The 27,643-nt window shown below is 45.4% G+C and overlaps 1 protein-coding gene across 2 annotated transcripts in view; it reads right to left on the reverse strand.

Moving 5' to 3' along the window:
* The window catches only part of epb41a (erythrocyte membrane protein band 4.1a), a 49,754-nt gene extending 24,599 nt beyond the window's left edge, over window positions 1-25,155 (reverse strand). The window contains exons 1-16 of one of the 2 annotated variants that reach the window (XM_030741930.1): window positions 25,099-25,155; window positions 24,552-24,868; window positions 23,688-23,978; window positions 22,097-22,201; window positions 21,865-21,907; window positions 20,972-21,047; window positions 20,348-20,566; window positions 17,470-17,557; window positions 16,608-16,760; window positions 16,419-16,516; window positions 16,150-16,325; window positions 14,254-14,495; window positions 13,143-13,217; window positions 11,893-11,937; window positions 8,715-8,777; window positions 8,539-8,586 (exon numbers count right to left, since the gene is read on the reverse strand). In XM_030741930.1, the coding sequence (XP_030597790.1) occupies window positions 8,539-8,586; window positions 8,715-8,777; window positions 11,893-11,937; window positions 13,143-13,217; window positions 14,254-14,495; window positions 16,150-16,325; window positions 16,419-16,516; window positions 16,608-16,760; window positions 17,470-17,557; window positions 20,348-20,566; window positions 20,972-21,047; window positions 21,865-21,907; window positions 22,097-22,201; window positions 23,688-23,978; window positions 24,552-24,868; window positions 25,099-25,111 (2,052 nt within the window). In that variant the 5' untranslated portion in view covers window positions 25,112-25,155. Of the gene's footprint in view, window positions 1-8,538; window positions 8,587-8,714; window positions 8,778-11,892; window positions 11,938-13,142; window positions 13,218-14,253; window positions 14,496-16,149; window positions 16,326-16,418; window positions 16,517-16,607; window positions 16,761-17,469; window positions 17,558-20,347; window positions 20,567-20,971; window positions 21,048-21,864; window positions 21,908-22,096; window positions 22,202-23,687; window positions 23,979-24,551; window positions 24,869-25,098 lie in introns of those variants that run through there. The other variant, XM_030741931.1, reaches the window with a different exon arrangement.
* Window positions 25,156-27,643: the final 2,488 nt, after the last annotated feature.

A 27,643-nucleotide genomic window follows, 5' to 3' on the forward strand; every position in this document is an offset into this window, starting at 1 on the left:
TTTTAAAAGCTTTCTGACACACTTGATTGAATGGAAACATTGCTAATGATATATTTACATTAGGGCTGCATAAAACGATTATTTTAGTAATCGAGTATTCTATCGATTATTCCAGCGATTAATCGAGTAATCGGATAAGAAATACTTTTTTTATTAACAGTTTATCTGCATATTTTAACTTCCGTAATGCAGTTTTTCGCCTGTGAACAAACAGCGGTGAATGGAGCAGCTACAAAGTTCTCTTTTCTTCACCTTAACACTTGCTGATCAGGTGCTTGATGAAGGACCTCCAGCTGTTTCACAGATTTAATGGTGGTTACTAAAAGAAAAAGCTGCTGTTTTGGACGCTGGAAAAACGTTTCCTTTTGCACTACTTGAGCTCACCGTCACAGCTTCGCCTCTTTGCGCTTGCGCAGTTCAAACCGCTGCCTGCTATGAGTGTTTTGAAAAACTAGTGGCTGCGGGAGCCATGGCGCATGTGTGAGTAATGGTGTAATGCTTTGTATTCACAAGCATTCTCGAAAATACGTTTCTACTGCAGGTCTATATTTAGTCACTAATAAGGGATTAAAGTATAAAAAATATTTTGAAGGAGCCCCTCGGTCCTGGGGGGCGGGCCTTCCGGTACCGAACCATCGCTAGTGTCATGTCCTGGGCCGTTGGCCCAGCGTTTTGTGTTAATAGTTTATTTCCTGAGTTTGTCCTCCCTGTATGTTTGTCATGTTCCCAGTGTTGTGACTTGTCTGCGTGTTCCTTGGTTTATCACTTCCTGTTTTATTTTGCCAATGTGATTTCCTTGTGCTTTGTGTTTAGCTTTGCTTCCCCTGTGTAATTAGTTTCATTTGCCTCACCTGTTGTTCCCTGCTGTTTCCTCTTGCCCTGATTACCCATTGTGTATTTAAGCCCTCAGTTTTCATTTGTTCTCTGTCGCGTCGTTGATGTTTTGTGCCCGCATGTTACTGTGTTCCCTGTGCCTGCCCTTCGTCTCCCTGTGCCTCCCTTCCAAGGTTTTTGTATTTGTGTTTCCCCCGTTGAAATAAATCCCCTTTTTAGTTATGTTTGCTTCTGGAGTCCTTCATGTGAGTCCTTCCTCGTCCGTTTCCTCCCCGGCCATGACAGAACGACGCGACCATTACAAAACCCCCTCCGGCTCCAATTTTTTCGACGGCACTCGTCTAGCGCTGGGGGGCCCGGCGTCTTTGAACAGTCCCCGTCATCGTCACTCACCTGCCTCCCCTTTCGCTGATCCCTCCCTTCCTCGGCAGCCGCGGAGGAGAGGGAGTTCCCGGCAGCAACGGCGGAAGGCACCCCGAGACCCGAGCGGTATAACGCCGCGGACCGCTTCACCATTTCACACCCAATCCTCCGTTTCCGTGAGTAACACTGGCTTCAACGCTACTATGCCTGCGGACAATTATTCCCGTCACCCCCCTGCCTTTCCCCTCCCTGAGGTGGCAAAGCAGACCATTATCCGTTGGGTGGATTCACTGGTTATGGACCTTCTGGCTGACCCATGTGAGCAGGAACAGCAACAGCTCACGGCCCAGCTGCAAGGGCTAGTCGATGATTACCCTTGGTTATTTGGCTCTCTGCATGGGTTAGTGCAGGATTTCTTAACCTCCACCCTTCACCTACAGCAGTCCCCAGTGTCAGCTCATTCTCAGTCCCCAGTGTCAGCGCATTCTCAGTGCCCGGTGTCAGCTGTGTCTCAGTCTCCCCAGTCAGCTGTGCCTCAGGCTGCTTCCACGCAGTCAGCTCCTCTCCCTAGCTCGCAGTCAGTCTCCTCGCAGTCAGTCTCCTCGCAGTCAGTCTCCTCGCAGTCAGTCTCCTCGCAGTCAGTCTCCCCTAGCTCGCAGTTAGCTCTAACGCCCTTAGCTCCTGCTCTCTCTAGCTCGCAGTCTGCTCTCTCTAGCTCGCAGTCTGCTCTTTCTGTCTCCCGGCCTGCTTCCACGCGGCCAGTTTTGACGTACTCAGGCCCCTCTAGCCTTCAGTCGGTTTCCCTAATGTCTGTTCACCCTAGCACTCTGTCAGTTCCTCCAGTGTCAGTTCCTCCAGTGTCAGTTCCTCCAGTGTCAGTTCCTCCAGTGTCAGTTCCTCCTCAGTCGCAGTGTTCCCAGTCAGCTGTAGCTCCAGCTCCTCCTCAGTCGCAGTGTTCCCAGTCAGCTGTAGCTCCAGCTCCTCCTCAGTCGCAGTGTTCCCAGTCAGCTGTAGCTCCAGCTCCTCCTCAGTCGCAGTGTTCCCAGTCAGCTGTAGCTCCAGCTCCTCCTCAGTCGCAGTGTTCCCAGTCAGCTGTAGCTCCAGCTCCTCCTCAGTCGCAGTGTTCCCAGTCAGCTGTAGCTCCAGCTCCTCCTCAGTCGCAGTCTCAGACCCCTCAGTTAGCTCCAGCTCTCTCTGCTCACCCTGCTCCCGCTCCCTTGGCTCCAGCTCCCCCTGCCCCCGTACCTGTTCCGCGGGTGGGGGCAGCCACGGGCGGGCTGACCTCTGCACCCGTACCTGTTCCGCGGGTGGGGGCAGCCACGGGCGGGCTGACCTCTGCACCCGTACCTGTTCCGCGGGTGGGGGCAGCCACGGACGGGCTGACCTCTGCACCCGTTCCTGTTCCGCGGGTGGGGGCTGCCACGGACGGGCTGACCGCTGCACCCGTTCCTGTTCCGCGGGTGGGGGCAGCCACGGACGGGCTGACCTCTGCACCCGTTCCTGTTCCGCGGGTGGGGGCAACCAGGTCCAAGCCTTCGCATCGGTTTTCTGTGTTAGCTGCAGCAGCAGGGTCTCAGTCAGCTCTAGCTCCAGTCGCTCTCCCTCGCCTTCAGTCAGCTCCAGTAACTCTTCCTCGGTCCCCAGTGTCAGCTGTTTCAGTGCCCTCTCAGTCAGTTCCCTCAGCCCCTGTCTTAGTTCCTTCGGTTTTGGTCCCAGTTCCCTCAGCTCCTGCTCCTTCTGTAGCTCCAGTAGTGTCAGCTCCCTCTCAGGCCCCAGTGTCAGCTAGCTCTCGGTCTGTTTCCCCGCAGCCAGATCTCCCAAGCTCCCGGCCTGCTTCCACGCAGCCAGATCTCCCTAGCTCTCGGTCTGTTTCCACGCAGCCAGATCTCCCTAGCTCTCGGTCTGTTTCCACGCAGCCAGATCTCCCTAGCTCTCGGTCTGTTTCCACGCAGCCAGATCTCCCTAGCTCTCGGTCTGTTTCCACGCAGCCAGATCTCCCTAGCTCTCGGTCTGTTTCCACGCAGCCAGATCTCCCTAGCTCTCGGTCTGCTTCCACGCAGCCAGTCGTCTCCCGGCCTGCTTCCACGCAGCCAGTCGTCTCCCGGCCTGCTTCCACGCAGCCAGTCGTCTCCCGGCCTGCTTCCACGCAGCCAGTCGTCTCCCGGCCTGCTTCCACGCAGCCAGTCGTCTCCCGGCCTGCTTCCACGCAGCCAGTCGTCTCCCGGCCTGCTTCCACGCAGCCAGTCGTCTCCCGGCCTGCTTCCACGCAGCCAGTCGTCTCCCGGCCTGCTTCCACGCAGCCAGTCGTCTCCCGGCCTGCTTCCACGCAGCCAGTCGTCTCCCGGCCTGCTTCCACGCAGCCAGTCGTCTCCCGGCCTGCTTCCACGCAGCCAGTCGTCTCCCGGCCTGCTTCCACGCAGCCAGTCGTCTCCCGGCCTGCTTCCACGCAGCCAGTCGTCTCCCGGCCTGCTTCCACGCAGCCAGTCGTCTCCCGGCCTGCTTCCACGCAGCCAGTCGTCTCCCGGCCTGCTTCCACGCAGCCAGTCGTCTCCCGGCCTGCTTCCACGCAGCCAGTCGTCTCCCGGCCTGCTTCCACGCAGCCAGTCGTCTCCCGGCCTGCTTCCACGCAGCCAGTCGTCTCCCGGCCTGCTTCCACGCAGCCAGTCGTCTCCCGGCCTGCTTCCACGCAGCCAGTCGTCTCCCGGCCTGCTTCCACGCAGCCAGTCGTCTCCCGGCCTGCTTCCACGCAGCCAGTCGTCTCCCGGCCTGCTTCCACGCAGTCCCCTGCACCTCGGCTATTCCTCGAGCAGCCCCTGCTGCTCAATAAAGCAGCAGTGTGCCCTGTTCCGCGGTCCCAGCCTACGCATCCGGTGCCTCACTATGTAGGCCCCGTTCAGCCCATGGGCTCAGCTCAGTCCGAGCCGATGGGGGTCTCCGCTCAGTCCGAGCGCTCCGCGCCAGAGGGTCCCGCTCAGTCCGAGCGCTCCGCGCCAGAGGGTCCCGCTCAGTCCGAGCCGATGGGGGTCTCCGCTCAGTCCGAGCGCTCCGCGCCAGAGGGTCCCGCTCAGTCCGAGCCGATGGGGGTCTCCGCTCAGTCCGAGCGCTCCGCGCCAGAGGGTCCCGCTCAGTCCGAGCCAGGGGGTCCCGCTCAGTCCGAGCGCTCCGCGCCAGAGGGTCCCGCTCAGTCCGAGCCGATGGGGGTCTCCGCTCAGTCCGAGCGCTCCGCGCCAGAGGGTCCCGCTCAGTCCGAGCCAGGGGGTCCCGCTCAGTCCGAGCGCTCCGCGCCAGAGGGTCCCGCTCAGTCCGAGCCGATGGGGGTCTCCGCTCAGTCCGAGCGCTCCGCGCACGAGGGTCCCGCTCAGTCCGAGCCGATGGGGGTCTCCGCTCAGTCCGAGCGCTCCACGTCACCCGGGGGTTCCCCACCAGAGCCCGGGGTCGCCCTTCTCCGCCGCCGCACGCCCCGCGGTCGGCCTCCAGTGTCTGCTCCTCGTCGCCGCCGCCGCACGCCCCGCGGTCGGCCTCCAGTGACTCCTCCTCGTCGTCGCCGCCGCCGCTGGGAGCGCGGTCGGCCTCCAGTGACTCCTCCTCGTCGTCGCCGCCGCCGCTGGGAGCGCGGTCGGCCTCCAGTGACTCCCCCTCGTCGTCGCCGCCGCCGCTGGGAGCGCGGTCGGCCTCCAGTGACTCCCCCTCGTCGTCGTCGCCGCCGCCGCTGGGAGCGCGGTCGGCCTCCAGTGACTCCCCCTCGTCGTCGTCGCCGCCGCCGCTGGGAGCGCGGTCGGCCTCCAGTGACTCCCCCTCGTCGTCGTCGCCGCCGCTGGGAGCGCGGTCGGCCTCCAGTGACTCCTCCTCGTCGTCGCCGCCGCCGCTGGGAGCGCGGTTGGCCTCCAGTGATTCCTTCTCGTCCTCGTCGCCGCCGCCGCTGGGAGCGCGGTCGGCCTCCAGTGATTCCTTCTCGTCCTCGTCGCCGCCGCCGCTGGGAGCGCGGTCGGCCTCCCTCGTTGGGATTTTGCTTTGTGGCCCCTTGGCCTCTGCGGCCTCCTGAACTGTGTGTTTTTTGTTTCTGGATTTCCCACTGACTCCCCTGAACTGTGGACTGTTTTTTCCCCTGCTGTTTTTTGTTTTGTCATAGCTCCTGGACTGTTCCTTGTTTCGACCCCCTGTTTTGGACATTGGAGCTCTCCGGCCTTGTGCCGTCGCTTTATTTTCATCCGGTTGTTTTTTGTTTTCTCATCCCCATGTTTTGCTCTGGTTTTTGGACTGTTATTCAGCTTGTGCCATTGCTTTTCTTTGTTCTGTTCCTTTTGCTTATTGTTTTTTGCCCCTGTGCTCTACCCTTGCTCCGGTGCTTCCTTGTGTTTTTGGGTTTGTTCCTGACTTTGTTTGCTCCCTGTCTGTTTTTGTTTCGGGCCCTCCTTCCTGGTCCCCCGCCTCCCGCCCTTGTCTGGTTTTGTTTCTGGTTTTGGCCGTCGGGAGCCGGCCTTTGAGGGGGGGGTACTGTCATGGCCTGGGCCGTTGGCCCAGCGTTTTGTGTTAATAGTTTATTTCCTGAGTTTGTCCTCCCTGTATGTTTGTCATGTTCCCAGTGTTGTGACTTGTCTGCGTGTTCCTTGGTTTATCACTTCCTGTTTTATTTTGCCAATGTGATTTCCTTGTGCTTTGTGTTTAGCTTTGCTTCCCCTGTGTAATTAGTTTCATTTGCCTCACCTGTTGTTCCCTGCTGTTTCCTCTTGCCCTGATTACCCAGTGTGTATTTAAGCCCTCAGTTTTCATTTGTTCTCTGTCGCGTCGTTGATGTTTTGTGCCCGCATGTTCCTGTGTTCCCTGTGCCTGCCCTTCGTCTCCCTGTGCCTCCCTTCCAAGGTTTTTGTATTTGTGTTTCCCCCGTTGAAATAAATCCCCTTTTTAGTTATGTTTGCTTCTGGAGTCCTTCATGTGAGTCCTTCCTCGTCCGTTTCCTCCCCGGCCATGACAGCTAGTGCTAATGGCCCGCGCTCGCTAGCAAACCAGTTCTGGTAGCTACAGCTGAAGTAAAGACAAAAATAGCAGCTGAAATTCTCAGCGAGCACAACACACACAGACACACAGAGAGCAGTGGAGGCGTGGAAATGCATGTCAGCGACAGTTGCCACCCGTCCGGTAAAGTACGGAACACGGCATGCTACGGAGCCGTATTCCACGGAGTCCCGTAACATACGGGGTTCTGTATTTTACGAGACAGGTGGCAACTCTAGATGATCCACTCTGTGTTAAATGAAATCCATCGCAGCGACGGAGAGCTTTTTAGAATGTGTGCTTGTGTATACGTGAGTGATTCACACTCCAGTCCAGTAGGTGGCGGTAATGCAGTTCTATGTTGGTTTGCCAGCCCCCAATAAACCCACAAAAAAACGTCAGCACTAATGCTGCTAATGCTAGTGAGGAGTGCCGCTTACACCGAGACAGCTGAGCGCTGCAGAGTTTAAACGAAGCATCGACACAGTAAATTTGTGTCGATAAATTTTTAGAATCGATTTAATCGAGTTAATCGATGAATCGTTGCAGCCCTAATTTACATATGACTCCTGAATCCCACTGACACGTCTGGGGATGAGGGGGATGACTTGCCCATCACTGGGGGTGAGGTCGCTGAGGTGGTTAAACAACTTGGTGGCAGGGGCCCTGGAGTGGACGAGATTTGCCCTGAGTTCCTGAAGACTCTGCATGTTTCAGGGCTGTCTTGGTTGACACGCCTCTGCAACATTGTGTGGAGATCTGGGGTGGTGCCACTGAATTGCCAAACTGGAGTGGTGGTCCCCATCTTTAAGAAGGGGGACCGGAGGATGTGTTCCAACTATCGGGGATCACACTCCTCAGCCCCCCCGGTAAAGCCTATGCCAGGGTGCTGGAAAGGAGAGGCTGTCCTTTAATTTCACCTCAGATTCAAGACGAACAATGCAGTTTTTGTCCTGGTCACAGAATGCTGGACCAGCTCTTCATCCTCTTGAGGATATTTCAGTGTGCGTGGGAGTTTACCCATCCAGTCTACATGTGCTTTGTGGACTTGGAGAAGGCATTTGCCCGCATCCCTCGGGGTATCCTGTGGAGGGTGCTGTGGGAGTATGGGGTGTCTGGCCCATTGTTGCGGGCCATTCAGTCCCTGCACAACCGCAGCAAGAGCTTGGTCCGTATAGTCGGCAGTAAGTTGGACTTCTGTTTCCTGTGGGTGTTGGACTTTGCCAGGGCTGCCCTTTGTCACGATTCTGTTTTTTATGGACAAAATTTCTAGGCATAGCCAAGAGGCAGAAGGAAACTGCCTTGGTGGCCTCAGAATCTCATCTCTGATTTCTGCAGATGATGTAGTCCTGTTGGCTTCAACAGGTGGTGGCCTCCAGCTCGCAGTGGAATGATTCACAGCCAAGTGTGAAGTGGCTGGCATGAGAATTAGCACCTCCAAGCCTGAGGCCATGGTCCTTAGCCAGAAAAGGGTGGAGTGCCCACTCTGGGTCAGGGTGGGGGACTTTAAGAGTCTTGGGGTCTTGTTCACGAGTGATGGGAGAAGGGAGCGGGAGATTGACAGAGAGATCGGGGCTGCATCTTCATTGATGCATGTTGTGGTGAAGAGGGAGCTGAGCGTGAAAGCGAAGCTGTTGACTTACTGGTCGATCTACATCCCTACCCTCACCTATGGTCACGAGCTTTGGGTAGTGACAGAAAGAACAAGAACAAGAGGTGGTTCGAGCATCTGACTAGGACGCCTCCTGGTCACCTCTTAGGTTAGGATTTCTGGGCATGTCCTACTGGGAGGAAGTCCCGGGGCAGACCCAGGACATGCTAGAGAGATTATGGCCCCGTTTACACAACGCCGTTTCAAAATGAAAACGGTGTCGTTTTGATGCGTTTCGCCCTTCTGTTTATACAACAACGGAGTGAAAATGATGTGTTTCAGAAACAGGGTCAAGAGTGTAGCGTTTCAGAAATGCACCGGCCACAGTTTTCCGCACATGCGCAAACTGATAAACAGCACTCGCGGATTCACGAGTGCTTCTTGTGCTTTTCTTGTGTTTTTACCGTTTTGTAATTCAGCGTTGTGTGCAGCAGCGATCCAACCTCATTGTCAGTCCACACAAAACCTCTCACATTGGCCGTTTTGTAAGTAATGAACAATTTGCCGCGCTTCCTACTGTCCACGCATGCGCGTCTTGCGTAAACAAGCTTTGCAAAGAAAAAAAGGGAGGTCTGGGCTTCTCTGCTTAGGCTGCTGCCCCTGCGAGTTTGGCCTGGAGATGTTTCCCAGTCATCTATTACATGAAATATAAATGTCAAATGACAAACACAGTATCAAAATAAAGTGAAGCTACTTGCATGAGAGTCAGAAAGGAAAATGGTGCATGCTAACCCTTTAGGGTTAAGCTAAAAACAAAGAAAGAAGGAAGAAAAGAAAGAAAGGAAAAAACAAAAAATAAATAACAGAAAACAAAAGCAGCAAAAATGTGATGCCAAACAACTAGAACAATTATTTTAACATTGAAAATACAAACCTCCAACATTAAGTTACTATGTCTGATATAAATTGTTTCACCCTCAAGTTTCTTAGCTCTCTTCTGTGGAAAATCAGGAAAAGGGAAAAACTGGTTGAAAATAATCCATAACTGATTTGAACATTTTCATACTTAATTTGCAGAAGTGTCCCATGAGCAGAACTGACCATGGCAATGACATGAACAAAACAACAAATGTGATATGGGACAGCAAGCAATAATCCAGGCTGCAGTCCAGCTCAGTGGAGGTAAAAATGAAGAATTCAGCAACAGAAGCATGAGTCATGCGTATGATATACCAGGCTGATTGAGACCCAAGTCCAATCCATCCTCTGCACTCAGTGGGGAGTCACACTCGTGGCTGCTGAAGAGTCTCTTAATTCTGGCTTAGAATAGAAATCCAGCAGCACAATATTGAACAACCTCACCTTTCTACAACTAAAATAAGACCTTGTAATCCGCATCTGCAGTGATTTCTAGTATCAGGTAAATGTATTAAGCTCCTATCATCACCTTTTGGAGAATGCACTAATGGTTCTTATGAGTTTTTTCTTCTTACTTAATAGAAGTGAAATAGCATAAAATATTTATGAAGTAAATGAAGAAATGTCTAAAGCTATTTAATTTTGATTATTTCTGACACAGTCAGTCTGAAATATATTGGACAGAAAACGTGTTGCACCTTCTAGAGCAGAGTCTGAAGATTTGCTGTTGGAAGTCTTTATCTGCTTCCAGTTGATTTGGAACAGCACTTGATGTGGTGGACTGTCCACACCAAAATGTGTGGAGGGTATGGGGATGTCAGTAGAATTGGGTCACACAGTTGCTGCATGTTTATGAAAGGCATATTCTGTGCATGCAAAGACTACTGCAGTGGCAGTGCAGCATAGAGGAAGGGCAGCATGACGGTGTCTCTTTCTGTCTGCTGGGTCACTTCTGAAACTTGTAGATTAAAAAAAAAAAAAATCATTCATAACCATTTCAGGTGTCTTGTGGATTGATGAAAATCACTGAATGATAAATTCTACCATATTTAAAACTAGAGCGTCATTAATGTAGTAGCTCATCCAGCTCATGATCCATCACAGTTCACAGGCTACTGTCCGTAAAAAAGAAAATGCGGCTTTGACCTTGAGCACAACCTGGGTGAAGACCCATTAGGTGATCATTGTGCTTTGTTTAAGTTCTATTACTAGAGGAGGAGTAGCTATTCTTGTGAAATGAGGATGGCAGGCAAGGGGGGTAAGGATGGAAGGCTGCCTCACCATGTCATAAGCCTACCCAGTTCAATTTAAATACATATCTGTACACATACTGAATGCATTCAAATTAAGTGAAGAAAGCAACCTAAAAAGAAAAGCTGAAACTGCTTGGCCAGGATTGCTCATGATATTTCATGTCTTAATTTTTGATCCCAATTCCAAAAGAGTAAGGACGTCGGGCAAAATGTAAATGAAAAGAGGATATAATGACTTACAAATCTCATAAAGACATATTTTATTCACAATACCACGGAAACCATATCAAATTTTAAACAGACATTTTACCATTTCATGAAAAATATTAGCTAACTTTAGCCTTGATAGGAGCAACACAGCTCAAAAAAGATGGGACAGGGCAATAAAAGGCTGGAAATAAAGTGGTAAAAAGAAACAGCTGGAGGAATATTTCGCAGCTAATCAGGTTAATTGGTAACAGGTCAGTAACATAATTAGGTAGAAGTTTTTCATAAAGATGGACAGAGGTCACCAATCTGCAAAAAACTGTGGCTACAAACCACAGAACTACTTCAGAATAATGTTCCTCAACATTATATTGAAAAGACTATCTGATCATCTCCAGTGCATTATCATCATCATTAAGAGATTCTGAGAATCTGGAGTAATCTCTGTGGAGACAAGGCCATAAATCATGACTGGATGCCTGTGATCTTTGGGCCCTCAGGTGGCCCTGCATTAAAAACAGGTATGATTCTGTCATGGAAATCACTGCACGGGCTCAGGAACGTCCAGAAATCACTGTATGTGAACACAGTTCACTGTGCCAGCCACAGATGCAGGTTAAAGCTCTATGATGGAAAGAAGAAGCCATATATGGTTATGATCCAGAAACACCACCGTCTCTGCGTCAAAGCTCATTTAAAACTGTTCTGTGGTCAGACAAAACAAATGTTTCCTTTTTGGAAAAAATGGATGCCACGTCCTCTGGGCTAAAGAGGAGGGGGACCATCTGGGTTGTTCTCAGCACGCAGTTCAAAAGCCTGCATCTCTGATTACTGCACACAGAATTGGCAGCTTGAAAAGGCACCATCAATGTTTCAGAGCAACATATTCTCTCATTCAGATGATTTCTTTTTCAGGGAAGGTCTTGAATATTTCAGCAAAGACTATGCTAAACCACACACTGCATCTGCTACAACATAGAACAGTAGAAGAGTCCATGTGCTGAACTGGCCTGCCTGTAGCCCAGACCTTTGACCGACTGAAAACCTTTGGGGGGCATCATGAAATGAACAACATTCCTCTCTAAAAAGTCGAGCAGCTGCTCTCCTCGATTCCTCTAACGTTATGGACTGTGTTAAAAGAAGAGCGGATGCTACACAGCGCTGAACGTGATCCCTGTCCCAACTTTTTTGAGACATCAAATTCAAAATGATTTTCATGAAAATATAAAATATCTCAGTTTAAACATTTTTTTTATAAGTTTTCTGTTCTATTGTGAATAAAAAATGGGATTATGAAATTTGCACATTATTGCATTCTGTTTTTATTTACATTTTACACAGAATCCCTAAAGTTTGGGAATTGGGGTGGCGCTATCCCGAAACACCACACTGGCTCAGACTGGTTACAGAAGCCCATTAAAAAACAGGCTCAGGCTTATTTACACATCCAGTGGCTATAGGTATAAAAGAAAGAAATACTACTATTAATACAACTACAACTAGGTGAAACCCAGGTCTTATAGAAGGGAGCCACTTTTCCCAAGAGCTCCAGGGATGACAGATATACAATAAATACTTGCAAAATGGAACGATTTATGATTCGAGTTCAGCAAAGAGGATTGATGTACAGCTTAGAGAAAATGTAAAAGCGTTCACAGAAAAACAAACATGCTGATGTGTAACTGATGCAGGGATCGCGGGTCAGTGAGAACACTCGATCCAAAGCATGCTGACCTTCCTCATTCGCACCAGCTCCATCTTTTTGTCCTGAAGAGAGTGCTGCTTCCCCATCAGAGGAAAGACATGTTACAGTCATATTTATAACTTCTAACTCAGCAAAACTATTTCAACCCAAAAACACGACATGTGTGAAAGATTTTTAAGTGATGTAAAACTTCTTCTGACAGTGACACAATTACAGCTGACTAGAAGAACAAGTTTAAAGTACAGTATGAGTTCTACATAGTATTTTTTTTTTAAATCCATTCAGTTTGACTTTGCCATTCTTTTGAATTGTGCTAAATGCAGGACAGGTCATTAATGCCTTAATAGTGCTTTTCCCATACTGCTTATATTATGGCAGGTTTCCCTTTAATACCCTTGGTTAATGTAGAAGGTGTAGTGAGACTGCATTAACAGTACAGTACTGTGCAAAAGTCTTGCGTCACCTCCAATTTCTTTATACTTTACTGGGAAAAGTCAATATTTGTTATGGCCAACTTTATTCTTCATTATAGCCTGAACTTTCTGAGGCAGCATTCTCGTAGTTTCTAAAGTAGTCTTCAGGAATGGTTCCCCAGGCTTCCTGAAGGACATTCAAATCTCTTCTTTGGATGCCGGCCGCCCTTTGTTCTGTATAAAAATGATCCCACACTGCTTCAACAATGCTGACATCTGGGCTCAGGGGAGGCCGATCCATGACTGATAGTGTTCCATTGTATGCTTTGATTGCACTGGCAGTGTGTTTGGCATCATTGTAACACTGTAGAATGAAGCCATTGCCAATCAGACACTTGGTGAGTGGTGTTGCACGGTGGATCAAAATCCGACTGTACTTCCTGTATTGACAGGATCCCCAGCACCACTGTCTGAAATGCAAACCATCAGAGTCGTGTTTTACAGACACTTTGAAAGACCTTCAGAAAGCCTGGAAAAGACCACTTTAAAAATTACAGCAAAGTCTGTCTCCTTGGAAGTAAATTATTTTTAAAAAATGGCAGTGAGGGATTTTGCATAGTACTGTAAATCAAACCAGTGAACTAAAAACTGATAAATTTTAACCAGCAGAAGAAATATGTATGCTTTATATCCTTCAATTTGCCCAAACTCCTTTCTCACTATATTTCAGCCCTGTTTTTCCACATACTGCTCTCATTTCTTATACACTGTATTTTTATATAATTTAGTTATCTAAACCTCTTTAATGTACAAAGGTTTAACTCATTCCAACATGGTGAGCCTGAGCATGCATCAAGGAAACAAACCTGGCTCTTTCTTTCTTTTTCCCCATTAGTGATGGCCAAAGAGGGGCAGTGCCGCCGCTCTCTCCTGCCCACTGTCTGGTAGCACAAACAAAACACGATAACAACCTTCATATAGTTAGAACCGGGTTAAAGTGAGCCAGAACAGCTGTCCTGGCACTTTCAGTTAATGAGTGATTCAAGTTCACATTTTATTACTTCCAGGCTGGACTATTGTAATTCATTATTATCAGGCTGTCCTAAAAGCTCCCTGAAAAGCCTTCAGCTGATCCAAAATGCTGCAGCTAGAGTACTGACAGGGACTAGAAAGAGAGAGCAGATTTCTCCCATATTGGCTTCTCTTCATTGGCTCCCTGTTAAATCCAGAACTGAATATAAAATACTTCTCCTCACATACAAGGTCTTGAATACTCAGACCCCATCTTATCTCAAAGACCTCATAGACCTCAGGCCTCTTCTGTGGAACCAGCTTCCAGCTTGGATTCAGGAGACAGACACCCTCTCTATTTTTAAGATTAGGCTTAAAACTTTCCTTTATGATAAAGCTTATAGTTAGGGCTGGATCAGAGTCTGTATAAGGCTGTATTTTACAGGGAGAGAAAAAAATAATGGGTGATAACATCACTCTGAGAGATAAAGAAAGATGTAAGAAAGAAAGGACAGGAGAGGAAGTTCAGATTATTATTAAAAGTACTGATCAGCAAATGACATTTGATAAACTGGAAATTTAAAGCCTATGTGTAAGATAAGGATTTAGATAGACTTTTCTTTCATCAGATACCAGACCTGTACACTGAAGGTGATATATCATATTGTGGAATGTCTTTACAAACAAATTTAAAGATAATTTCATGTTAACAAATGTTACACAGGAGGTCCTGGGTAGCAACAGCGATAATGTAAAAAAACTCACATAAAGATAAATGTATGCAAAGGTGATAGTCGAGGTTTAACTTCGAGGGGAAAAAGCTTTTAAAACCTTTATTGAGGGCAAAATGTAAAGCATTTTTAAAAAGGCTTGACTGGAAATGCTGAAATTTAGTTTTTTTTTTAAAAAAAGTAGAATGAAAGCTTCGTGGTACAAGATGTGACACAAAGGAGTATGCCCCCCTACCTTAATGTCCGGAGTCGACCTGGGGCTGTGGCTTTTGGTGCAGTCAGCTGGCAGGCACTCTGCCTTTAACTCTGCCTTTCTGTCTGCATAGCGGTGTCCTCTGGCTGTGGAGCCATCATGGTGGTGAGAATGAAGCAGGGTGGGCAGCAGTGGTGACGGGGACGCCTCCCCAGGTGACACCGGTGACATTACAGGGGCGCTGACAGGACGACTAGACCTGTTGTCAGGTGTTGACGCCATTGCTAGAGTGGATAGAGAAGAGTTAAAAGTCTCACCTGATTTTTCTTTAACAATTATATCAGATTTTTCTATGGCCCTTCAGATGTATGAAGCAATAATTCTTTATGCTGTAATTAATCAACAAACATTACTTAGGCCAGTGAATTTAAAACCGATCAAATGTAAATGAATGTAAAAGAGGCCCATTTATGTTCTTCTTCTCATTTATGTCTACACTCAGATAAGATGCAAACAATTTAAGAACGACTTTCACAAAAATGTAAATAAATATGTGTTTACTGATAAACTTGATGAACTACAAATTTACGTGAGTCGCAATTTAGAGTGCTTTGAGTGGTCAGTAAGACTAGAAAAGCACTGTACATAAATGTAAGTACATTACACGCCATTACATCATAAGCTTCCTAGTAGCTGTTTCCTGACAGCTTAAAGTTGTTGGGGTTTTCTCTTTAATTTTGTAGGATCTTCACACTACAATATAAAACACTTAAGGTGACTGTTAAAATAAAACAGAAAGAGGGTAACTTATAGTTTCCCTGAGAGCTTTTTTATAAGAGAGCTAATCATACTGACCTGTGAAGAAGTGTTATGGACATCACATATTAGACTGTATTTACACAGAATATGCTGGGGCTCATTAGTTCTCATTTAAGTGCATGAAATAACAAATACAAATTTTAAAGTGTAAAAAGTGTTTGTTTTTTTTTCTTCAGCTCTCAGCGGAGACGGTCACACTTTTCTTCTCTCCCAGTCCTTCCTTTTTCCCCTGCTTTGCTGCTTTAGAGCCTCTCTTCACACAACTTCCGAACTGGAATTTATAATTATGGATCTGGTCAGCTGGTCTCTCAACGCCATTGTTTGGGTCAATTTTTCACCATGAGGAGATTGGGGGAAGGAGAACCCTATTCCCTCTTATCAATTGACATTCCAGCTGGCTACGTTATGGATTCCTGCATGGTGTGGAAGATGACGTGCCTGGCCGTATTGTCAATGGAATACACACACATTTGGCTTATTGACACTGGGGTTTCTCTGAATTGGACCTGGAGATACCTGGCTTGTCGTTGCAATTCAGGAAGTCTAGGCAGCTGTCTGGCCTTGGTAAGGCTGCTTATGACGGGAATGGAGGAAGGTACAGACTCAAACTCAGACTATATCTGGAGCTGATTCTGAGGGGTAAGATCTTGGAGATGTATGTATCTGTTTCTGCACGGCGAAGGAACGAACCAAGAAGATTCAGATGAATTGGATTTTTCGCCACAGAGAGGTGCCAGAAAGACTGAAGGCTGTCAACAAATTAATCAGTACAGTCTGTACCAAAACAATCGTAGAATCAGGAATTGGGCTCCCTGACGTTCTTGGACTGCTGCTTATCAAATTGTCTCCGGGATGTTTGTAAACAGATGCTCTACCCCCCCACAGTCCACCTCTCTCCCCATGTTTGTTCTGTTTGTCTTCTTGGATGGGTGTTCTGTTAACTGTAATTTCCCCATTCTGGGATCAATAAAGTATCATCATCAAATACTCCTAAGTTTGCTCTTGTAGTTTTGTGAATGGACTGATCAAAACAGAGCCATATCTGTTCAGCTGAGGAGCCGTGGGACAGACTGAAAAACACGACTGCACCGCAGAGTCAGTTTCTTATTAAAGGTCTACCTCCATCCAGGCTGCGTGAGTTCCTCTTGCTGGAGGAGCGCTGGAAGAGAGGAGCCGGTCTGTCGATCAAAGAGCTTGCCTGTCTGGTCTGAGCCTGAGTCCGACCGCTGTACCGAAACTTCGAGCCTAACGCCAGGAACTTCTTAGGGGTGGTGGCCATCTCAGAAGAGGTCAACCTGCGCACAAAGAATAACACCGATCTTCTGATCTGACTGAATCGCCACAGCTCCTTCAAAAAAATACAGCAAAACGAGAATACAATACCACACCTGAAGAAGGTGTGATGCTCTACACACACTTTCCACAGCTTTTTGGCTGCCTTGTAATTGGGAAGCTTGAAGCCAATTGCGCTCTCATAATGTTCCACCTGTTAAAACAAACACAAACCTGCTATAAACTGGACTAACAAACTTAAGAGTGAGAAAAAAAGTGAGCCAAAAGCTTTTGTGTCAGTTTACCTCAGATGGTCTTATTTTAATGAAGAAGCTGCTTCGTTTGTATGACACTTTGAGGACTTTGGGCCAGGGGAAACGGTTGATCCTCAGTTTATCTTTGTAAACCATGAGACCACTGGAGCAAACTCCTAGCATGATGTCAACACCATCCAGATCCTGATATTCAGAATGAAAGAAAATAAGAAAATCATAACCAGAACACACCAAATGATAGGAAGTCTCAGAGAATATTGTTCCACCACAAGCCAGACAGCTTGCTGGCGTCTAAAGGGCGATCCTCCCTGGATCAACACACCCAGCCGTGCGTTTAGTTTAACTGTGCTGCATTTGCCTGTTCGGTTCCTTTCATTGGTTGTTAAGCTATCAGTGAAAACTAACCAAAGACTTTGTTGCTGGGGCAGCCGAGTTCAGACTAAACTTATAACATCAAAGACTGCTGATATGATTTTTTGGTTTGTTGATTGATTTACTTTTTTATATAAGGTGCAGCCTACTTGTGCTGCTCCCAGTCATCCACAGGGGGGCAGTATCATCTTCAAAATGCTCTCCTATATTTATTTTTAATCCCTGCCCTGATATGAGGAGAATGACCTGATTTCTGATCTTCACACTGTTACACTGGACAGACAATTTCTGACACAAAATGCAGTCTTCATAAATCATTGGCCTTGTTTTTTTCTTTACATGGAGCACCAGGCTACATGACATTCACACCAACATAAAGAGTATAGATGCTAAATGAAGTATGTGGGCTACCTGTTTCTAAAGTAAGGATGGAAAGCAAGGGTGAATCCAAACTTACTACTGAGTTATTTGAACATTTAATAATAGAGAGCAGCAGAGGATTTGTAGCGCCTATGCTCACCTTGGCCTGGTGCAGGTCCACTCCATACATGGAGAGCTTCTTGGCATTCTCTAGGAACATCAGATCTGCCTGTGCCGGGCTCATCGACCTGCCATGACATCCAAAGGAATCCGTGACATTTTCTGTGACACTGATTTAGATACACATGTATTTTAAATGTGTAATGGTTTAAGCTGCTTTAATACAAGTCTTTCATTTTAGAAGCAAGTATTTCTTTGTAGCCCACGCACCTCCTCATTCAAGGATTTGCGATGCAGCATGCGACAAACTGACTGAGAATCCTGGCTGGATGCAAGAACAGCCGAGCAATCACGAAATCAAGAACAACTGTTAAATTATGTGATTTTTATCTTAACTTCACCATCTGCAAATAACTCTCAAAATTAAGTCTGAAAAATGTAGTTTATTGAACACTAAACTGTATTAAAAAAACCCAATTTTTTTTCTCCCCAAATCCATATCTGGTAAACCTCTTGGCTTTGGTGACTTTTCCATCTACCTGTCGCCCTGCCTCCCATTCTACTCTTAAGTATGGGAGGGACCACGAAGTGTTTAAACTGAGACATTTCACCATGAACAATATTAGCTCGTTTTGAATTTGATAGCAGCAACACAGTTGGGGCAAATTTTGGAACAAACTCTGAATAATGTTCCTCAACATAAGATTGCAAATTGTATCTGAATATCTGATCATCTGCAGTGCATACTATGATCAGCAGGATCTGAGAATCTGTGCAGGAACAAGGCTGAAAATCAATATTGCATACCCATTATCTTTGGACCACCAGGTGGCACTGCATTAAAAATAGGCCTGATTCTGTCAGAAATCACTGCATGGGTCAGGAACACTTCCAGAAATCATTGTCTGTAAACAGTTCACGACACCATCCACAAATGCAGGTTAAAGCTCTATGATGCAAAGAAGAAGTGAACACCATCCAGAAACGCTGTCACCGTCTCTGCTTCAAAGCTCGTTTAAAGTGGACTGAGGCAAAGTGGAAAACTGTTCTGTGGTCAGAAAAAACAAATTGTTTTCTTCTTGGGAAGCATGGATGCTGCATCCTGTGGACTAAAGAGGGACCATCTGGGTTGTTTTCAGCACTCAGTTCAAAAGCCTGATGGTATTGCACATCTGGAAATGCTCCATCACTGCTGAGAGGTATATACAGGCTTTAGAGCAACATATTCTCCCATCCGGATTATGTCTTTTTTGGAAGGCCTTGCATATTTCAGCAAGACTATGCTAAACTGCATACTGCATCTATACCAACAGCATGGCTTCATTGTTGACCTGGCCTGCCTGTAGTCCAAAAATACAGCAAGGACCCAGGACTGTTACACAGCTAAAATCCTCTATCAGACAAGAATGGGCCAACATTGCTCTCCCAAAAGTCCAGCAGCTGCTCTCCTCAGTTCACAGATGTTTACAGACTGTTGTTAAAGGAAGAGGGGATGCTGGTAAACTTGATCCTGTCCCAACTTTTTTGAGGCATTCGCTATCAAATTCAAAATGAGTAGATTTCTGTTTTCTACTGTGAATAATAAACAGGTTTGTGAAATTTGCAAATCATTTCATTCTGTTTTCATTTACATTTCACACAGTGTCCCAACTTTTTTTGCAATTAGGGTTGTAGATAAGAATCCTCTACAAGGCTTTGTAAAGGTGTCATCAGAGATTAACCTGTTGATACTTGGCATATGGATAAGATTTTAGGGTTGCTGTACTGAAAGAACTGGCCCTGGTAACATAGTAAGCAGTACTGGGAGCTGCAATGTAGGCAGATGGTGGAAAAAAAAAACCTCTACTGAGAGCGTTGATGAAAAGAGGCAGGGGAACACTGTTAGGTCATCACTCCTGGACAGAACACGGTGTTCTGTCCAAGTCGAAGGTGATTGCTGGGCTTTGAAGAGCGACTGCGATGTTTGCTGCACAGCCAGCAGTAATGTATATGTTCGTCTTGCCATATTAGAAGACAATGAACACATGGAACAGCTGTAATCCAATTCACTTCAATACTTGTGCAAGATAACATCTGGTTCAGTGCACTGTTTCCAAATAATTAAATGATTTGATATGTTTTATCAGGGCTAAACACGGCCCAGGAGAATGCTCAAATGTGGCGACGGAGAAGACAGAAATGTGTGTGTTTAGAAATCACCGCTAAAGTAAAGTGCATCTGCCAGAAGTAGAAGCTGAAGAATATTAAAACAGGGATTCAGAAAGTGTAGTCCTGCTCGTGAACTTTATATAAATTTCTTAATCATTTTGTAAATAAGGTGATGGACTTAAAATCCAAAGTCTCCTAAGGTTCTTCCCCTTTTGAAGATGAGCTCCAGTGCTCTGAGCCATTTACTTCTTTCTCTCCAATAACATTAAATGACTGAACTAGTATAATGATAAGATGAAACCCTCATCATCCTCACTAGAGATCATACCTCCCTCTGCCCTGTTTGGACCTCTTACAAGCACTGGTCCTTCATTGCTGTCTATTATTAACAGTTCACTGAGGCGAGGTTGTTTCCCCTCCTATTTTAAGCATGCTGAGCTAATTCCTTTACTTAAAAAGTCTAATCTTGATGTCAGCTCTCACCAGCCTATTTCAAAATGACCATTTATTAGCAAATTATTAGAAAAAGTTGTTGAAACTCAATTCAGATTCTTATTATGCAAATTAGAGATTTCTTAAACTTCTCTGCTTAATCAGGCCTTCTGCTGACATAAAAATATGCTAATTCTCTTTTAGCATGGTTCTTTTTTGATGTTGTGTTTTAATTGTTGTACAGCACTTTGTGACCTTTGTGACTTTACTTACTTACTTATAAATTATCTACAGTTAGCTAATGAAATGAAAACTTCTCCCACCACTGGTTGACTGACCTATATGTGTGGTGCAGTTCCATCATTTTGTCCTCCAGCTCCTTGGTTTGACCTTGGGCCATTTTCATCTCCTTAGCATAGTCACTGCCATGCACCTCGGGGTCGTATTCACCTAGCTCTGACTGCAAGGCGTAGGAGCCCAGCAGAGCTAAAGTAACGAAGGAACAGGGAAGGCGGCCTTGCAGGATGTCCTTTCGCAGTTGGAGACAAAGGTAGTATCTGAAATGCACAAGCAGTTAACACTTTAATTACCTATGGTACTCTCCTGAAGACGATACGTAGTAAATGTACTGCATTAATACAGCACTGCTGTGAGAAGGATTAACACGCCAGAAAAAGATGGTGGAATTCAAGTTCGTTAAAAACTGCTCTTGCATACTCTGACTTCTGGAGCTTTGTTGGTTTGTTCCTTTAAAATTTGTGGTGCTTACTGAAACAATATTTAAGCATCACAATTTTGAGAAGGTTAAAATATATCAAAAAAGGAAACATGGAAGTACAAGCTTCACAAATAACATTTCACATGCAGTGATTCACCTATGCTACCATTGGACTGACTGTATAAATCGTACACAATCATCATTTGAGATGGACAGAGAGACAACACTGTAATATGTGCAGTACCTTGTTATGTCTTCTGATAGCTGGGCTGGGTCCGGTGGATAGAATTTTACATTGAAAGTGAAATTATAGTTGGCACCTTAAAGAAAAAAAAAAAAAGAGTGTGATGAAAAGATTCCCCGGATAGTTGCACTGGGCCTCATTCACTACTATGTGTACAAAAATATTCTTCCTGAGTGCACAATTATAAGTGTCCATGCAAAACTAGCATTAGATTTATGTAATGCGTGCACTGCCACTGTTTTTCTTGCTGCCATGTTACTAAATTAGAATCATTCTAAAGTAACAGGCTCATGCTTGTGACTTGCAATCTGCATACGGCCACACCCATATTTCTCTTTATAAGGCAGGATGAGTGACGAAACTGAAACAATGGTGTCCAAGAGGAAGCCAAAAAAGTGCACCTTTGCATAGAAGGTATGGTTAAAAAAAATGGAGGTGCTGAATATTGTTTCCCTGAGATACGCAGTGTGACTCAAGTAAAAAAGAAAACCTTTGAGATCAAAGTTGATGAAAAAAAGCAGTAACAAACATAACAAATAAAGAAAACAGGTGGACAACAAGGAATACCTGTGATGACATCCAGCAAGAATGGAAGTAATTTGTAATGGGGTTTTTAATCATTATTATTACTAGAAATACACAAAAGATATGCGAGTACTTTTTCAAAGACAGCCAGGCGGTCATCATTTGACCACAGACATGGTTGAGGCAGTCCTCAATCCATTTGTAGAGAACAAATTCAGATAGGAAAATACTGATGAATCCCAGAGTTGCACATGAAACATTTGTAAACGCAGCTTATGTACAGATTTATTTGTATGCACTGTTTATGAACGAGGCCCATTGTTACAAAAGAGAACAGAAATTTTATTTGTGGGAAGAGTTAGGCTCACCTTGTACCTGCCTGCGAATGTCCTTGTTCAGGTCCATCCAAGTCTGATCAAGAAAATTTCAGATGCAGTTTAAGTTTGAGTGTCATCAAACCATCAAATCCTTCAGTAACAGGGCCGTGGGTTAATCCGACCATCAACACTTACATATAACAAGCTGCCTTTTATGTTTCCTAACGGAACATTGAGGTTGGAGTTTATGAGTGGAGCTACTGACCACCAGACTCTAGCTCACCTTCATAGCTGGTGTTTCCCAGATGGCCAGGCCATAGTAGTCTTTTTCCAGCAAGTTGAGGTGGTCACACACCTTCATGAACAGCTCCTGGCCCTTAGCATGTTTCTAACACACACACACACACACACACACACACACACACACACACACACACACACACACACACACACACACACACATAGAGAGGAAAGAATGCATTACATTCAGCATTTACCTGCTAATGTAACACATCTGACATCACATGCAGGATAATGTGTTCAGTAACACGCTGAACTAAGCAGTGGAGAAACTCAGAGACAGCAGTTAGTTCTCCCACAGAACAGGTGCAAACTCAGGGACTAAACAAAGACTCCACGACTTCTCTTGGATTGGACTGATGCCACTATAAGTCCAACTAAACCACCTTTGTCTGCTGGCTTGCTGACAATAGAGGTATTTTGCTGAAGGTCCATTATGATTTTGTGATTTCATCTATATTTCTGTTCTCTTTTCAGAATAAGATTTTCCTCAATTAAATCTACAGAATCTGCTTTCCAATTTTACTGTGGTTGAAAGAGGGAGGCAGGCCAGTTCAGCAGCTGGACTCTACTACAAAGCCACGCTGTTGTGATAGCTTTAGTTTACAGTTTAGCATTGTCGAAATGTGTAAGATCCTGTCTGGATGAGAGCACATATTGCTGTAAAACCTTTCAGCATTGATTGAGCCTTCCAGATAGGCAAGCTGCCGGTTCAATGGGAACTAATGAACCCCCACGCCATTAAAGATGCAGGCGTTTGTTGATCGCTCATAACAAGCTCGATGGTCCTGCTCCTCTTCCGAAAACAGAATTTATTTAAAAAACAAAACAAAAGAAACAGAATTTAAAATTGTATGATTATGGAACAGTTTTCCACATTGCCTCAGTCCATTTTAAATCAGCCCATGAGAAAGATAGAAGCATAAATCAGGCCTAAGAGTAAACTTGCAGAGTGTAAAGTGACAAAAGAATTTTAATAATAATCTTTTTTTTTTTTTTTTGTCGATTATACTGTTTTCGTGATCGTCTGGGGCCAAAATCGAAATCAAAATTGAAATTCACTTAAGCGCACAGCCGTAGCCTGAACCCTCCCTACGTTACGCTGCAATAGGCCTAGGCTCCTGGGGTTTCCCACGGTGCACTCAGTGTTTCTTCTTCACTCACCTCTTTTCAGTCTCTATGTGCTTATACACAAGTCTGCATTTAATCATTAAACTCTGGCTTTCTTCCACAGTGTGTCTGTTGTCCTTTCTCTTTCCCTTCTCCCACAGTAGGTCGCAGCACATGGCTGCCACTTCCTCAGTCTGGTTCTGACGGAGGCTTTTTTCTTGTTAAAAGGGAGTTTTTTTCTTCCCACTGTTGCCAGGTGTGTGCTTATAGGAGGATGTCTGATTTTGGGGGTTTTCTCTGACTTACTATATAGTATTATGATGAAAAGCATCTCGAGACGACTGTTGTTCTAATTTGGTGCTATATAAATGAAATTGAATTTAAATGTAATTTTCTTTTTGTCTGTGTGTGATATATGAGTTATGATATATGTAGTTTAAATGAGGGGAAAAAAACACACTTACCTCCAGCTCACACTCATACAGAGTGTCATCCAGCAGTGTGACTTTGATCTGCATGGTCTTGGGTCGGCGTGGAACTCTGGGGGCTTTGGCCTCTTCCTCTGTCGTCTTTTCTTCTTTTTCTCCCTTAATGTCTTCGTCAGGGCCAGCCTCCTTCTCCTTCTCCTTCTCCTCCTTCTCTTTGTCCTTCTCCTCTTCTTTCTCCAAGGCAACCTCCCCTTCCTCGTCCATGTGTTTCTCCTTTTCCTTTTCAACTTTGTCCACCTCGGCTTCTTTCTTCTCTACCTGGGTAGCCTGACAAAGACACTTTGATGATAAAGCAGTAATGTAATAATTTAACAATTTGTAGTTGTGCTATCCTTGCTCATACATACATTCAAACAAAGATACACTGCATTTGTCTATACTGGCAGGACACTTTATTATGAACAAGCCAGTCTATTACATTTAGTTTCATGGAGGTATCATCCTTTACTAGTCATTATACTGGTATGCACAGCTTATTACCAGCTAATAGGCCTTTCACAGTTCCTGAGTTTTGTGTCACCACAATCTGCAGTTACCTTTCTGTCATCCCTCACAGTGTTACTGGAGGCTTCTGTTACTGGAGAAATATGAATTAAGTATTACAGTTAATTAAAGGAGCTTAAAACAATCATTGTAGTGTTTCCCTTCTACCCTGACTACTGAGGTTTCACATGCATTCTTCAGTTGAGTCTCATGTTTGCCAAATAATTTACTGCTAAGCTATGTATTTTAAAGCCTCCTGTTAATAAATAATTTGCAACTTAAACCTTCACATATTTCTCTCCCTTGCATAATCTAAAACCTAAACAGATTTGCACACAGTCACCAGCGTAGGCTGACCTGAGCCTCTGCACTGCTTACTGAGTGCTGGTCAAGGGCGACCTCTCCCTCTGTCTTCAGTTCAGGCTCAGGGTCAGCGATGGGTGCTTTGGCTTCATCCTCCTTGTTCCCCTTCTCTCCACCCTCGCTCTCACACTGTGAACGCCTTTTAAGGAAGGAGGAAAAGAGGCGTGTGAGGCCGCGGCCAGCAGAGTTCCGGTTTCGAGGTCGGAGCTGCTCGTCCTCTGGAGTGGGAGGTCTGGCGTCCTGGCCAGCTTCCTCCTGCTGCCTTGGCTTTTTCTGGTGACTTTCAGCCTCGTCTGTTGTCATGTCAGCAGCTGTTGAGGTAGATTACAAAATTAAAAAAACCAAACATCTTGCAGATATGTTATCTAGATATAATAATTATTAAAAACTGTGAAACAGTTAAGTACTGTGTCATGTCTAACATTTTTCTATAGAGTGACCACTGACAAGTTTTAGATTTCACTAGAGACAGAAAAAAAAAGCACAACAGGTAAATTTGCCTGTAAGTATTTTGGAGCTCAAACTCCGAAAATACTTTTACCTTCATGCATCATTCCATCATAATAGCATTTTTTCCTTTGTGTGTCCCAGGGATTCCCGGGGCTATGTTCTCTGGGGGCTTTTGACCCCTGGTAGGGTCTCCCAAGGGAAATTGGTCCTGGGTGAGGGACCAGACAAAAAGCAATTCAGACGACCCTTATGAGAGGAAGATCGAGGGAACAGTTTATTCTGACCAGGATAGGGTTACCGGGGCCCAACCCTGGAGCCATGTCTTGAGAGGGTGCTTGAGGGACAGTGCCTGGTAGCAGGGTGCAGCCCGAAGATGAGACATGGCCTGCCATCCTGTAGGCCCACCAACAGCGGGACACACCACAGGGGACCAATCCCTGGCTATCAAGGCTGGGTGACTGATACATGGAGCGCCACTTCTCTGGTGGGGAAGGTTCCTCACAGTGGTACTGGAGGCTGGGACAATGCATTCAGGGTAAGTATATGGTTAGATACCATGTTTCTAAGATTTTTAGGGCCGAGTATGAATTTATAAGTAGGAAATTATAGGTCACCCAGGCATTTATGTCTTTAAGACATGCCTGTAGATAAACTAGTTGATTTGTATCATCTGGTTTTATGGATAAAATTAGCTGGATATCATCTGCATAGCAATGAAAAATGGTAAATGGGCTAGTTCTTATATAGCACTTTTCTACTCTAGCTGAGCACTCAAAGCACGTTACACAACATGTTTTCTATTTATCCATTCATACAAGCACTTCCTTCTACAGCTAAGTGCTTTCTATCTAACATTCACACACATTCATACTTCACACACATAGCAACTTGGGGTTCAGTATCTTGCCCAAGGATACTTTGGCATGTGTGAATGTTATGTAGAAAGCACTCAGAAATAGAAAAAACTGCTTGTGAGAATAGGTAAATGAGGCATGTTGTACAAAGTGCTTTGAGTGCTCAAATAGTATTGGTCCCAGGACAGAACTCTGTGAATAACTTTTGTATGGGAAATACTTGCACAAATTGGAATCTGTCAGAGACAATTCATATCATTGCGGTGCAATTTCTTTAACATAAACGGTGTGTTCTAATCTCTGTAGTAAAATATTGTGGTCAATGGTATCAAATGCTGCACTGAGATCTACGAGGACAAGTACTGAGAGGAGTCCACTGGCAGAAGCCATAGGAAGCTGATTGTAACCTTCACTGGTGCTGTTTCTGTACTCTGATGAATTCTGAACCCTGACTGAAACTCTTCAAATAAACAATTTCTCTTCAGATGATCAGTTAGCTGTTTTACAACTACTCTTTCAAGAATTTGAGTGATAAAAGGAAGGCTGGAGATTGGCCTATAATTAGCTAAGACAGCTGGATCAAGTGATGGCTTTTTAAGTAATGGTTTAATTACTGCCACCTGAAAGGCCTGTGGTATGTAGCTCATTAATAGATTGATTATATTTAAGATCGAAGCATTAATGATAGGGCTTCTTTGAGCAGTCTTGAGGAACGCGGTCTAACAGACATGCTGATGGTTTGGAGGAAGTAACTACTGAAGTTAACTCAGAAAGATCAATTAGAGAGAGAGAAAATCAAAATAAATATCAGTAGTTATTAAAGTTGATGTACTTAATGATAAGTCTAATGGTTAAAAGTGTATTTGTGAAGAAATGAATGAAGTCATTACTAGTTAAAGGAATACTCGGCTCTACAGAGCTCTGCCTCTTTGTCAGACAGGCTACAGTGCTGAAAAGAAACCTGAGGTTGTTCCTTTTTTCACAACTAACCCCGGGTTCAGCTGAATGAGATGATACTTCATTAGTCAGGAAAACCCCTGAATGATTAACAGCTCATGTTACAATACAATTAACAATATAATTAGGCTGCGTTTTGGCTTTGAGACCGAGTACAGCAAGATTTGAATCACAGAACAATTTTTCATTGCTTGGAAACCATCGTAGAAAGAGAACATAAAAAAACCATCTGGACCGACATTTCTACAGTTATTTGTCTACAATTTTTTCACCCCCTCACACTCATGTCTATTACCACAGGGATGAAAACTGCTGTCTCACTCTCACTTGATGCTGGTGGCAACATGAAACTTTCAGTGACTCTCACTCATCTCACAGAACATGTTTTTTTTGTGTGCCTGTCATAATCATATCATCCCTTCAAAGAAGCAGCAGGGCTTGGATTGTGATTAACGTGGCCCTGGGAGTATTATCTGTTCACATTTACATTCCAGTGTGATGTACAGAGGGATTTCATTACACCAGTGAAGGTGGGTGGCTGCACGAACATAGATGAAAAACAACAGTCAGAAATGTTGTTGCTACAGCAACAACAACCATATCACCGAGGAAGAGAAGATTAAACAAAAAGAGAGAGACAGTAATGTTAAAAAAATAATCTGTGCAGCCACGAACAGCTTTACAGCCTTCAAGCAAAGACAGGTGATCAGTTCTTCATGTAAACGCTGGCCAGTGATGGCTGATGGATATGAGCACCATATTCATTATGAAGAGATGAACAGCTACTTAATCATGTTGAACATTAATGAGTTAAACCACAAAAAT

This window comes from Archocentrus centrarchus, chromosome 11 (genome assembly GCF_007364275.1).
Source record: "Archocentrus centrarchus isolate MPI-CPG fArcCen1 chromosome 11, fArcCen1, whole genome shotgun sequence".
Taxonomy (NCBI): Eukaryota; Metazoa; Chordata; class Actinopteri; order Cichliformes; family Cichlidae; genus Archocentrus; species Archocentrus centrarchus.